Source organism: Malania oleifera, chromosome 7 (genome assembly GCF_029873635.1).
Source record: "Malania oleifera isolate guangnan ecotype guangnan chromosome 7, ASM2987363v1, whole genome shotgun sequence".
Classification (NCBI taxonomy): Eukaryota; Viridiplantae; Streptophyta; class Magnoliopsida; order Santalales; family Ximeniaceae; genus Malania; species Malania oleifera.
This window is the reverse complement of record NC_080423.1, coordinates 111,765,965-111,780,741: the sequence shown is the minus strand read 5'-3', so window position 1 is coordinate 111,780,741 and position 14,777 is coordinate 111,765,965. Positions and strand designations below refer to the sequence as shown.

Below are 14,777 nucleotides of genomic sequence, written 5' to 3'. Positions count from 1 at the left end.
TATTTTATTTTTGTATACTTTTACGAGATGTAATTATGTGAAAATTGAGATATTTGTATATAAAGATAGTTAGAACTCTGGTAATATAATTTGAGGATTTTGTATTTTATTTCCGCTGCGTATATGTGTTTCATATATGAGGAATAAGGTATCAGATACACAGACATCACTAAAGTAGCATCTTGGGCCCACGTGGCTGGTTAGGGCGTTACATGAAATCCCATTTTGGAAAAAAAACCAATACCACCTATCCTAATTAACTGTGATTGTACCACTGCAATTGGTAAAGTGAACAACTGTTATTATAACGGTAAATCTAGACCCATAAGAAGAAAACACAGTATTGTGAGGTCATGTTTGAGTAGTGACATCATTAATGTGAGTTATATAAAATCTTTTGAAAAACCTTGCGAATCCATTAACTAAGGCCTTAGCAAGAGAAATGGTCTGGAATATACGAGGGGGATGGGATTAAAGCCCATAAAATCATAAACCACATATGAGGATACCCAACCCAAGGACCAGAGATCTTGTAATTGGGTTCAATGGGAAGAACGAATCATATGGTGGTCGTAAGAAATGCACTATTATTTTTTACTCATCCCTATGGTATAAGTGCATTTATCCTGTAACGGAGGAGGTTGAGTTTTAAAACTCTTAATGATAATCTGTATCTCTTATGAGTGGGGTGTTAGAGTTACAGGAGTACCCTTGACAGATTTCACCTATGTGAGCATGAGAGTGGGGTCACTCTCTATGAGAATTGGACTTATTCTCAAATATGCTCATAAAACCGGGATTAACACAAGGCCGAAACGTGCTGGCTATTAAAGCTCATGTCAACACCTGAATGATTATGTGTGAGCAGTAATACTTTATTTCCCTTAAGCAGCCATAATTTAAGTTTGAGACCACTACTGACTCTAGAGTAAAGATTTGTTCACTAAGTGAAGGTTCAATGCAGAGCACACCTACATTATGCATAATTGTTTATCTTTGATTGTTAAACTCTCTACATGCATGATACATACATAATATTAAAATGAGGGAGGAATTGTTAGTGTATTTTATTATTATTTTATCTTGGTGAAGAAGATGTATATTATTATTTTATCTTGAAAAAATGAAGATGTATCGTGGATTGAGTTATGATCATTTATTCATATATCTCATAAATGCACAAGGTTAATTAGATGAATGCACCTTAAATCTAGGGTTGTATCTACTTAATTTATACATAACTTATTTATTAAGTAAATGGAAAATGAAAGGTCATTTTGTGCCTATAAATAGACCTTTGAGTCATTAGCACAAGAAAAACCAATTATCTTCATTCTTATCTTATCATTTTTCTTTTGAGTCTAAAGAGTTTGACAAGTAAAGAAAAATGCTTTTTTTGTGAAGCTTTGGACTCCTCTGTTTGTGCAGAATTAGAGAGAGTCATACAATTCAAATCGAGTTGTTGTATCCTAGGGGAGACAAGTCTTGAGGAAATCTGCTGCACCGGTTCGTGGACTAAGCCAATAATCCGTAGAAGGTTTGAATCTCCTTAAAGAGAGCGAGATATTTGTGCCTCAACCTTTTTGTGAATCATGATTTTTTTTAATTTTTTATTTATAAATTTATCATTTTATATTATTAGTATTTCTAACACTTTACATATGGAAGAACATAGTTATTAAAAATATTTATAATTATAGAAACATTAATTTATTTTTTCCATCTCTTTATATTATTTTTTTAAAAAAATTATGTAAATATCTTTCAAAACTTGGAAGTTAAAAAATAAAGAATAAATTCACACTTTTCTTTTATCATTTTAAATTTTTAAATGATTACAACAAATTGAATGCAGTGTAAATTTTGTTAGACCAAACAACAGGATTACGTTAGCGTCAAAAGGAGATAATTTTTTCGTAACAAAGTATTATTTAATATTTTATTATAAATTAAAATTAAAATTAAAATGAAAAAAAAAATCGACAAAAAAGCATTCGGGAAGAAAAGATGTCAGTCAAACCGATGGTAAATGGCAAATCTGCAGACAGTCATTGTAGGGCAGATACTCATAAATTAAATTTCTGAACCATTTCTACAGTTGGTAAAAAACAGGTGAGATGCATGCATTTGTGAGTCGTTTATTTTGGGGCCGATTTATGGCAAACTAGGGGTCATAACGCATAAAATCAGTGATTGCTCGTCTCCATCCCGTCGGATTCTACTTGTGTAATTTTCGATGGATTCGGCGTGGACTGTGGGGAGAAGCGTATATTGGTATTTCGAGTAATTTCATCGAAAAGGGTGGGCGTGTTGTTCATCCACATCTCCTCCTATAATTACACTTCCGTAACCTCGCTCTCAGCTCCTTCGTACCAACAAGAATCTCCCTCTCTCCCTCTGCTTGATCCGCCGTCTCCAACCAAACCTCCTTTGCAGTCTTTTTGTGTTGGATTTCCTTTTCCCGTTGCCGCTTTTCCTCATCCAGATTTCGTGAGCTTTTAGAAGCAAATCGCGTTTCCGATCGACTTGAATTCATCCGCCGAGATCTGTCCGCACTAGGCTTCTCGCGCTCTGACCGATATCATCCAGGTGAGTTCCGCCGGGGTAATTAACTTCATCCTCGTTAGACGTCTTTCTACAGGCAAACTCCATGTCTCTTGGGTTTATGTGCAGATTTAACCTTCACTTCTTCGTTCTACCCTCTAATTATTGAACGTCCAACGTTACAGTTCTTGTCATTTTCTTTTATTGGCTTGTCAACTCTTTGCTACCTCTTGCTTTTTACTGGAAACGTGTATTTGACTCTCTAATCTAGATCGAGGCAGTATTTCGCATTTGCCGTAATTGCGGTTTATCTTAAAGGATCTTTCAATATTGTGTCCCGGAGGCTTTTTAATTTTATGTCACTATGGTTCCTTAATGAGTTTCGATGTCTGCGTCGTGGATCGGAAATTTCTTCTCGCCATTTCCTGTTACACCCGCGATCGCTGTTTTTCTGTAATTTAGTTACTATCTTTTTTGGCTCTTGTGCCATTGCCTTCATTCAAAGAAAAGTTTTTGGGGTCGGATTCAAGTCTTTTCGATCGATCTGATCGTCAATATGTTTATGTTTTTTTTTTATTTTAAATATCAATTAATGTTTGCATCAGGCTTAGCCAGCTGAAGCTCCATTGGTGTCGTGTGCTGCTGGGGGGTGTTAACGTTGAATTGGATTCTGCAGATCGTAGCTGTTGAGACTTGAGAGATGGCATCATCAACAGCTGGTCCCACTGGATGGTTGAGAGGAAGGGTGAAAGCCGTTCCTTCGGGTGACTGCTTGGTAGTAATGGCTAGCACCAAAGAGGATAGACCACCTCCTGAGAAGACTGTCACTTTGTCGTCTCTTATTGCTCCTAGATTGGTAATGATCATCTTAATCCACCCCAGGAAAATTTATTTCATGTTTCCATTGCCTTCGTCTAGCTTTGCCGCTCATGTCTATTTCCTGCCTTGTTGATGAATGACTGTAGCTTCTTTATTCAGAGGCTAGGAACATTTACATTTGCAGCATTACTGTCCCTGTGGAGTCATCAGCAAGTTTGGATGAACAACCTATTTTTGATCTATTGGTTTTTTTTCCTCTATGGAAAGTTGCCCAAATGATTTAATAGTTTTAGATATGTATTAACCTTTCTTTTGTGATCCATGCTGGGGTGCCAGCTTGGAGGTCTTTTTGTCACTCGGGGTCTTTTTTTGTTCATTAGCTCTTAGTTATCTTTTGATTTGGTGATTAGATTTTAAAAAGTCAACTATACCACATGATTCATATCAGGGCATTTGTTCACTTGGATTTGTCTTTGTTTCTTGATCCATTAATATTGTAATTAGACTCAATTGGTTTTCACTGGATGGAGGCTACAGTATTTTTAACTGATAGTGTTGAGCCTAAAAAAAAACTCTCAGGCCCGTAGAGGTGGTGTTGACGAGCCATTTGCATGGGACAGCAGAGAGTATTTAAGAAAGCTTTGCATAGGAAAGGTGCTCATCTTTAATCCATTTCAGTTGTTTGAATGTATGCCTTTAGTTTCTAGCAATAAGAGTGTTATATTTTAATATTCTCTTTTGATAGGAAGTCACTTTCAAGGTGGATTATAGTGTGCCATCGATAGGGCGAGAATTCGGATCTGTTTTCCTTGGTGATAAGAATGTTGCATCATTGATTGTTTCTGAAGGCTGGGCGAAGGTTATCTGTGGTTTTTGTTTTTGTATCTGTATGCATTCAATTTGATTTATTTTCAGGCTTGAGCGAGATATGGTTCATGCAGGTCAGGGATCAGGCTCCGCAGAAAGGAGAAGTTAGTCCTTACCTTGCAGAACTGGTAAACCTTGAAGAGCAAGCTAAGCAACAGGGTCTAGGCCGCTGGAGCAAGGTTAGTTTGAATCTTTTCTACATTTTTTGGGTGTCATCGTAGCTATACAGAGTATGATGATGGGCTTGCTTAGGGTTGACTGCTCCCTTCTGTAATCAGGGGGACTTTCTCTCTTTTATTGCTTACAGTGCTGGGAGGAGCTCACCAGAGCTGGATTTGAACCAGTGTAGACATATTGCCAACGAATTTACAGTCTGTCCAGATTCTTGATCTTATGGTAGATAAAATGCAGCAATTTGCTGAGGCCCTTGCTCAAAGCCTAAACCAAAACTCCTAGTAGGCCACCTGTTGATAGCTGTTGAGAATTGTTACGATATCCCTGCTGTCATGCATCCTTAATAGCGAAAGGGAGGGGACCTGTCTTATAATTCTTGCGCTTGACTATTGGCGGATCCCTCTAGCAATTGTGTCAGGAACCATACTCATGCTGTCGCATGCCTCCTATGCTTACCACACACCTAAGCTCTTGTAGCATTGCCTCCTTTGGGCAATGCAGCTTTCGTAACGCATGACGCAGCTGAGCAATAGCTCTTTGTGCTTCTCATTTGGTCAACGAGATGTATGTAAGTCAACATAGTTCCATATATATTTTCTTTGGAGCTAGAAACCATCAATAGATGAAACAAAATAATGGTGAGCCTAGGCATGGCTCAAGAGTGTGTCTATACAAAGCCCCCTCTTCTTCACTCGAGGAGGTAATGCAGAGGATCTTTTCATTTTAGTGACGCAGCATTTAAACAAGTGGTTCTATGCTTTTAGAATGAAACACAAATTGCACCTTTTCCTGTCTATAATGTGTGGAGCCGCACTAATTAGATGACAATACTTGGAATTTTTGGAAAAATATTTAGTGTGGCAAAGAAACTTGCTTGTTAGCATTTTATGCAGCCTTTTGCGGCTTGTATTGTGCTATCTGTAATGCCTATGTTGCCTTTGGGCCATGAAACCAGCATCTTGCAAAATTTCAGTTTGAATTACTGTTTTCTGGATTGTTCTCTATGACAATGGTGGTATTGAAAAGAACGGGTGGAAATTTTATGTTTTATTCCACATTTCCACCTTTCTTTTGTCTTCTCATGTTCAAAAGAGGATCCTTGATGCAAGAGTTTTATGCGGAGGCCCTTTTCTGAAATGCATTTTGATGTTTTGGCTAATCACTAACTATGGCTCTAGAGTCAATTATGTTTTTCTTTTTATTTTTTGATTTTTTTTTAAAATTTTTTGATTTATGGGTCTAAATATATCTAGCAAGATATAGAACCAAATAATGAAAAGAAATGGTTTGTTGTTTTAGAGGAAAAAATGCTGTATTAGTTATCTTGTGGTTGATAAGAGATTTATGAAGATGACAACATCAGATGTGGGAAGAGAAAAAGAAGTGCCACAGATATAGTTTAATAATCAATTTTTTTTTTGGTTTGGGTCTTTTTTTTGTTGGGGGTGTGGGGAGGGAGAAGTTAGGGCAGAGAGCATTTTACTCCAATGCAGAAGTATGAATTCCATATTTACTAATAAATTCCATTAATGCATTTTTTACTTTATTTATTTAAGCATATTGCCAATGCCACGTTAGGCGAGGAGGTAGATTTCTTGCAGTTTAGGATGGTGATGGAGGACAAGAACCAAGACCTTGGGAAGATCCAAGTTGGATACTACTTGGGAAGAATTGGATTGATAATTCTTAAGTTAAATTGGTAGTTTATTATATGTGGTCAGTATTAATTAGTATAGGATTATTGTGTATTTGGGGGTTGTTTGTAATATTTGTGTAGAGTATGGGTTTGATTCATGTTGTTTTAGGGATATGTGTGTAATTTTATGTGTTTAGGCTTATAAATAGTGTGTGAAGGCCATGTTGTAAGTTAGTTGTTGATGAATTTTAATTTTTGATTGAATGTGAGTTCCCTCCTTTGTATCTTCTCTTTCCTTTTCCCTTCCTCCTTCTCTTCTAACTTCTCCATGGCTGCAAAACCTTGATTCTACCCTGCATCATTTGATATCAGAACCCAACTTCGATCTCCATTCTTCCATTTCAATCCCCTGCATCATGTGGTATTAGAGCCCAACCACAATCTGTTTCTTCCATTTCATTTACCCCATTTTTCCTTTCAATCTTCTTCTTCCCCCTTCTTCATCTCTTCTTCCTTTCCCCCACTGTTCTGCAACTTCTATCTCCCTCTGCTACAACTTCTTGTTTCCTTCTCCTCCTCTGTTCTGTAACTTCTCCCCCCCCCTCCTGGCTGCTGCTTCTCCTCCTCCTCGTTTTCTTCTTTCCTGCTCTCCTTTGTTCTGTAATTTCTGCTCCCTCTTTGCTGCTGTTGCTGCTTCTCCTCCTCTTCTTCTTTCCTTCTCTTCTTTGTTCTGTAGCTTCTGCTCCCTCTCTGTTGCTGCTTCTTCTTTCTTCTATTCTTGTTCTCTGGTGTTCTGTTCTAATCTTTTGCTCTGTCCCTAATCCTTTGCTGTCCAGCCTTCTGCCTCTTTCTTCTTATCTGTTTCTTTTCTCCTTCCCTTATTCCTCTTCTCTTTAATTCTCTCCCTTTGAGAATCTCTCTTTCTCATTTCTGAATTCTGTGGCTGTCCCTTGGCAGTTTCTGTCCAGCAACTCCTCCAACCTTCCAGCTTCTTCTTTTATCTCCTTCAGTTTCTTAATTCTCAGTCTGTCTGTCTGTCTCTCTCTCTCTCTCTGAATTTCAGTTTAAAACAAAAAAAAACTGAAAAGCAGTTCTGCAGTTTCTGGACTTCTTAGAAAATTCCAGCTGTGTGCTCATTTCTTCAAACATCACTTTCCAGCGACCATCCTGCAACAACATCCACACCATCAAAAACAGATTACAAAACCCCTCCCCTCCAATTTTCATCGCCGTCTGATCACCGGATGGCATCCCACGCGCCAGCCAAAATATACTCCAACCGTCGGCCTTCAAGAATCCCTAGTGTCTTGTGTTTTTCTCATCACACCACTACCACCACTGTGCTCCTCACCCACTGATCTGCAGTTGCCTGAAATTTCATTGCCAGACTCACGCGGCCATGCGCCGGTGAAGGCATGAGAAAGTCTCCCAAAGCCTTCTGCAATTTCCTTTCTCGTGAGAAATTGCCTGCAGTCACAATATTTTGAGTTTCTCCATGATAATTTGATCTGCAGCTTGATATTTTGGTTGCAGACAGAAAGTGCAATAATTTGACATGAAACCCTAAAAATTTCCACTGCCAGCATCAAAAATCAGGTTTTGTTTCTGTAATTTGTGAGTTTTCTTCGTGAATGACAATCAGTATCAAGGTGAATTAAAGATAGCTTGAGAAATTGGGAGTAAGGCTTGTGGGAAACTGTGTTAAAGGTTGTGACATATAGCTGCAGCATGTATATGCACAAATTCAGCAACATGGTGACAAATTATAAAAAAAGGAATGTCATTTGCCAAACTTTGGGCACAATTTCAAGCTTTTCAACACCTTTTTCAAGTGTGGAGAAAAGGTTTGCAAAAACATCATTGATGGAAAATGCCCAATGAATATGGTTTCCATAAATGGAGTCACTTGAATGCAGCTTCATTGGGAACCTCACCCAAAGCCTTGTGTGATACCTTGGGTTGATAACTCTATTGTACATGTTTATGAAAGATGTTTGGTTCCCATCCAAATGGGTGAATATTTGGCAAATGTTTGGTGTGATATCGAACCTATGAAGATTGGCCATGTACTCCTTGGTTTTCCTTGGTTGGATGATTTAGGTGTGACCCAAGGGCTTGAGAATACATGTCTTCCACTATAATGAGAAGAAAATTGTTTTGAAGTCTGCTCAACCAATTAACCAAGACAAAGAATCAGTCACATTTACTCAACTTGAAAACGCTACAAGCAAGGAAATGCATATGTTTGAAGACATCAAAAGTCTTTCATACATTCCTATTGTTGAGTTTGTCATCATCCTTGATATGTTGATTGATGCTAATTCTCAACTAAGTCTATGGTGCTGCCAATGGAATGTGGTTTTCTTGTCTCATTTAAGCATTGGCTTTCAAATAGTCCAAGTTTGCTTCTCCTTTTGATTCTCCAACATTTTAATATTCGAGGCCGAATGTTTTCTAACTAGGGGGGAGTTGATGTAGGACAAGAAGCAAGGCCTTGGGAAGATCCAAGTTGGAGACTACTTAAGAAGAATTGGATTGATAATAGTTGGGTTAAGTTAGTAGTTTTTAATGTGTGCTTAGTATTAATTAGTATAGGATTATGTGTATTTGTGGATTGTTTGTAATATTTGTATAAAGTATGGGCTTGATTGTAATTCATGTAGTTTTAGGGGTATGCGTGTAATTTTATGTGTTTAGGCTTTCTTATAAATAGTGTGTAAACGCCATGTTGTGAGTTAGTTGTTGATGAGTTTGAATTGATGATTAAACGTGAGTTTCCGCCTTGATATCTCTCCGTGTCCTTCCTTCCCATTCCTCTCTTCTAACTTCTCCATGGCTGCAGAACCTTGATGCTGCTGCTGCCCCTGCATCAGATGGACCATTTGAAATTTTTTCCCTCAAATTTGAAGAGAAAGAATAAATGGAGTTGCTTACACCTTTACACTGAGGAAAATGATAGATAACACTAAAAAATTATTAGTGCAAGTGTTTGAAGTTAGACCCATAAAATCAAAATTAATGGAGTTCTAATTCACATATTAATAAGTTCAAGTGGACATTTTTCATAAATAGCAATGCATTAAAGTAAGACGTGAAATAGAAAAATATAAAATTAATTCATTTATTGGAATAGTGTAATGATAACTACCACTCGACAATTGAGGCCTTGTTTTGATGCATGCAAACAAGGTCTTGATGTAGGTTATAGGCATCTTAATAAGTGAACAGCTGGGTTGGCCATGTTTTTGTTAAAGATTTAACGCTAAACAATTCTAGCCTGCCCTTTTTTTTTTTTCCGTGCACATTGGTTTCCCTTTGAACTCTATTTAGATGGTATTGAGATTTGCCACTTATTGTAGAATCTATCAACTACTTGTTCCAAAGAAACTCATGAATCACATATGCTTCTAGGGTAACCTGTATATTTATCATACCCTTGTTGATACTCCTCTAGTACTTCGGGATACATGGTCAATTAATGATTTCAAAGGTATCCAATACTAGAATATTTATTTTTTGTATAATATTGATCATATACGTCGCATACCAACATACAAAGGCAAACCATGCTTATCAGCATGTCTTCCTTTTTTGTATGGATAAGAAAGAAGAAAGGTGTCAAATTGTAGTTCCATGGAACATAATATGCTCCATAACATGCTTTGTTGGGTGCAGACAGGTTCATGGTTGCACCACTAAAATTGGTATGTGATGATTAGATAAGACAATTTATTGATATTGAAAAAAAAAACAGAGTACAAGGCTTGGAGGACAAGAAGTCCTCTCCAAGGATCCAGAGGCAGAAAAAAGCACAGGTATTTAAATTACAAAAGTGCTGCTTTCAAATCCCTTTTGAGATTGGATAGTGACAACACCAAAAAAAACTATGAGAAGATGCACAGCCAAAAAGAAGTGAAGGTCACTCTATCCCGTAAAATCAGTGAGCAGGTTTTGCAATCCTAAGCATTCTAGCATTCCTCTCAATCCACGAGGTCCAAAGAATGGTGAAAACTGCCGTACTCCTAAGAGCTCTATCATCTATATTTTTGCCAAAGTCCCTATACCTAACTAGTAAAAGCTCTCCGTCATTTTGCTGCGCCACCCACTCTTTGCCTGTATAAAAAATAGAGCGTTCTGAAGCTGTTCTGCCACCCTGCTGTGAGCAAAGAGATGAGCATTTCTTTCATTATATTTGCAGCACATGATACACTTGTAGGACCTTCTTCTAATCTTCTCTGAAGGAGATCATGCATATCTACACTAAGGTCTGCATCTTCTTGGGAACCTTAGCCCTCCAAATGATGTGGCTCCAAGGGAAAAAGTTAGGGGATGTAATTTATAGTGTGTGGGAAAGATTTTGGTTGCCATTCTTAGAAAATCATAGGGAATCTTTTTGTAATTGTGCTTACTGTTTTTACAACGATTTAGAGGGTTTCTAGTTTTAAAATAAATTCGGGGAAGAGTGGAATAACGTGTATTAATTTACTTAGATCTTCGGATTTGTCTTCTTTAGTTGGGTGTGTTATTGTATTGGCCTTAGTATTTTCAAGAGTGCATTTGAGTGGGCAATCCTAGTTTTGTTGGTTTTTGGAGTCTATGGTGGAGGTGTCCAATTGATTGGACGGATGGAAGAGTGCTCTCTCTAGGTAGGTGTATCACACTTATTTAGGCCCGTCTTTCTAGTATCACTCTCTCTTTCTTATATTTTGTAGAAATATTGAGAGTCATGATGGATTTTATTTTGTTTAGTGGGGGAGAAAAGGCTCGTTTAGTTAGTTGGGGGTTTGTTTGTTGGTATAAAAAAAGATGGAGGATTGGGCCTTTGTGAGTTCATGTCTAAAAACAATGTTTTAATTGGTAAAAGGCTATGGTGATTTCCCTCGAGGGGCATTTGGTTTGCAACATTTCTCGACAGTGCTAGGAATGTGATTTTTATGGCATCCAATTTTCATGTATGTTTTTGGACTAGAATATGACAAGGCAAAATGTCACATTCCCTTGGGATGAAGAATTCCTACAAAACATAGGAATCCCATTCCCATGCTCCACCATAGGTAAGTTTCACAGTGCCCATTCTCATGAGAATCATATTTTTGGGACCAAAGTTTCCCTTATTATTATCTTGGATGGTTGGGCATTAATGCTCCCATGATATAGTATTATTAGTCGGCCTAAGGCGATGCTGCTGGACGATGCCCCCCTTTGCTACAACCCTAACTGCTTCCCTTTGTCAACATCAATGGAGGCTCTCTTCTCGTGTTTCAACCTAAATAGGAGACTCCATTTGACATCATCTCCCCTCTTGCTCAAGCAATCCTCTTGTCCTCTCGCTGTAAGCCCTAGTTAGAATCCTCTCCCCATCTTTCTCTCTGCTTTTTGGTGCTCACAAGCTTTCTCTTGGTGGAAGCTGCCCTTTGTGACTATTTCACAAGCTTCTCTTTGTTCTTTTGGTGCTCACAAGCTTCTTCCTATTCAAAGCTACCCTTTGCATTTGGCTTTGGTTTGCAAATTGTGTTTTCTAGTGGTCACGAGCTCCTCTAGTTCAAAGCTGGCCTCTGGTTGTTCACTAGAAGGCCCTTTTCTCTTGTGGACCTTGTACTCTCTCAAAGACTTGGCTTTGTTTGTTCGCTAATTGCCTTGACGAGATGCGAGGGATGGGAAACATAATGTTGGTTTCATGCTGGTTCGAAGGGTTGAAGATGAATCCTGTTGGTTTGAGTCGAAGGCTCGAAGACGAAGGGGTAGGACAGTAGGGCTAGTTCGAGTCTAATTTTGGATTGCTGGAAGAGGGCTAGGGCTCATTCTGGCTACATTTTCTTTATTTATAGCTTCCAAAATTTCAAGGCACGATTCACTACACCTGGTGGATTAGTGCGCTTCAGTGCGCCTGCCCGTGCCTCTTAAAGGTTGCCTTGCCTCAACAGGAATGAGGCGCTAGCCTTGTGGCCCTACTGCGTCTCGCGCCTTGGCGCGCCTCAAGCACACTTTTGACTACTATGATCCAAGAGGAGTTTAATGAAGTCCTTTCTTATGGATTGGAGGGTGATGTGGTGTTCTTGCAAGAAACTAAGGTGGAGATAGTGGATCAACTCTTGATCAATGACCTTTGAGGCTGAGATGCTTGTGATTGGATATCCCTTGGAGTGGTAGGTAGCTTAGAGGGTATTCTTGTCTTGTGGAAGCTTAGTGTTGTGGAATTGTTAGATCACTCATCTACTCCTTCTTAGTCTCCTGTTTGTTCAAAAGCATGAATGATAACTTTTAGTGGATTTTCACAAGGTTTTACGGCCCAAGTGAAGGACCCTCCAGGTCTCTTTTTTAGCATGAACTCTTCAAGATCAGGAGTAGATGAAATGCTCCTTGGATCATTGGAGGCGATTTTAATATATTGTTTATCCGCATGAAAGAAGTGGGGGGCAGCCTCGAGACCAGTAGCATGAGAGAATACCTTGACTTTATTAGTGTGAATGACATTATTGATATCCCTCTCATTGGTGGCAACATCGACCTTTGAGGCTGAGATGCTTGTGATTGGATATCCCTTGGAGTGGTAGGTAGCTTAGAGGGTATTCTTGTCTTGTGGAAGCTTAGTGTTGTGGAATTGTTAGATCACTCATCTACTCCTTCTTAGTCTCCTGTTTGTTCAAAAGCATGAATGATAACTTTTAGTGGATTTTCACAAGGTTTTACGGCCCAAGTGAAGGACCCTCCAGGTCTCTTTTTTAGCATGAACTCTTCAAGATCAGGAGTAGATGAAATGCTCCTTGGATCATTGGAGGCGATTTTAATATATTGTTTATCCGCATGAAAGAAGTGGGGGGCAGCCTCGAGACCAGTAGCATGAGAGAATACCTTGACTTTATTAGTGTGAATGACTTTATTGATATCCCTCTCATTGGTGGCAACATCACTTGGTGGTCCTTTATTTAGGTCACAGGAAAGGCTAGTTTTGTGCTTGTCTCGAAATTGAAAGGAATAAAAGAAAAGTTAAAAATATGGAACAAAAACACGTTTGGGAATGTCCAGCGTAGAAGGCTGTTATCCTTAATGGCATCAAAGAACTTGATGAGCAGGAGATAATCCAAGGCCTTGGTGATGAACAGAGAGCCAAAAATATCTTGGAGGCAGAAATTTAGAGCTTTATGGCTCAAGGAGGGAGATCGTAATACAAAATGCTTTCACCGGATATCAAAGCTCATTGTAGAAGTAACACCCTATCCATAATTGAAATTGGGAATTCACCTTAATTAGGGAAGAAGATTTTAGGTAGGTATTTGTGATTTTTATAAAAGACCTTTACATAGAACCAAAAACTTGGAGACCTTCAATGAATGGTATCGATTTTAGATCTCTCAGTTCATTCAATGCAAGGTGGCTTAAGAGATCCTTTGATGAAGTAGAAGTCCTCCAAGCTATTAAAAATTGCAATGGAGATAATGCTTCTGGACTAGATGGTTTCTGTTCGGCTTTCTTTTAGGCTAACTAGAGCCTTCTCAAGCATGACATTTTCAATGTGTTTTGAGTTTCATAGATCTGGAAAATTTGTCAATTGCATTAGTGCCACCTTTGTCGCTCTAGTTTTGAAGAAATTTGGGATAGTTAGCATCAAGTATTTCCGCCCTATAAGCTTGGCAGGAAGCATTTATAAAATCATTGCCAAAATCTTAGATGAGAGGTCCAAAAAAGCAATACTGGAAGTCATTCGTTAGAATCAGCATGCTTTTATGGCTGGAAGACAGATTATGGATGCTGCCCTTACTGCTAATGAGGTGGTGGATGCCTATCTAAAGGAGGGAAAAAGGGGAATAGTGTGCAAAGTGGATATGAAGAAAGCATTTGATCATGTCAATTGGAACTTCCTTCTTTATCTTAGGAAAATGGGCTTTGGGGAGCTCTAGTGGTGTTGGTTTGCTCAATGCATCAAAATTGCAAGCGTCTCAGTGCTCATAAATGGCTGCCCTTCTGAATTCTTTTGTACCTCGAGAGATTTGAGACGAGGAAATCTCTTGTCCCTTTTTTTGTTTATTTTGGTTATGGAGGTGCTTAGCCATGCTAATGAAAGCTATTGAAGGAGGGATCTTTTTAGAGGTCTCAAGGTGGGCAAAAATGGAAGTCTTACAAAAGTTTCTCATCTATTTTTTGCGGATGATTCTATCATTTTTTGCGAAGATAATCCCCTTCATATCCTCAACCTTCGATGTATTTTGTTAGGGTTTGAGGCCGTTTTAATAGTGAGCTTATTCCAATTGGAGAGCACCCCTTTCTTGTTGGTCTTCTAGGTTGCAAGATGGGTTCCTTTCCATTAATTACCTTGGTCTCTTCCTCGGAGCCAATTCAAAGACAAAGGAGTTGGGGACCCTATTATTGAGAAGTTTGAAAGGAGATTGACAAGATTGAAAAGAAATTTCTTATCAAAAGTATGCAGACTTACCCTCATCAAGAGCACTTTGACAAATCTTCTAGTTTATTTCATGTTCCTCCTTCCATTTCCTGCCTCAGTTGCAAGAATATTGGAGGGAATTCAAAGAAGATTTCTTTGGGGAAGTGTAGGGGAGTAGTTTAAATATGTCCTTGTTAGATGGGAAGTGGTTAAACAACCCATTTGTTTGGGAGCTTTGGGGCTGAAATTCTTCATTTTCAATAAAGTTCTTCTAAGGAAGTGGCTATGGAGGCTCATGAAGGGAGAAGATCACCATATTATTGTTTCTAAATATGGGGTTGAGCATAATGGTTGGAT

General features: G+C 38.6%; 1 protein-coding gene across 2 annotated transcripts in view; it reads left to right on the top strand.

The window, feature by feature from the left end:
- The first annotated feature begins 2,156 nt into the window (after window positions 1–2,156).
- The window catches only part of LOC131159440 (ribonuclease TUDOR 1-like), a 42,297-nt gene continuing 29,676 nt past the window's right edge, over window positions 2,157–14,777 (top strand). The window contains exons 1-5 of one of the 2 annotated variants that reach the window (XM_058114352.1): window positions 2,157–2,589; window positions 3,221–3,400; window positions 3,943–4,017; window positions 4,109–4,222; window positions 4,305–4,409. In XM_058114352.1, the coding sequence (XP_057970335.1) occupies window positions 3,245–3,400; window positions 3,943–4,017; window positions 4,109–4,222; window positions 4,305–4,409 (450 nt within the window). In that variant the 5' untranslated portion in view covers window positions 2,157–2,589; window positions 3,221–3,244. Of the gene's footprint in view, window positions 2,590–3,149; window positions 3,401–3,942; window positions 4,018–4,108; window positions 4,223–4,304; window positions 4,410–14,777 lie in introns of both variants that reach the window. The other variant, XM_058114350.1, reaches the window with a different exon arrangement.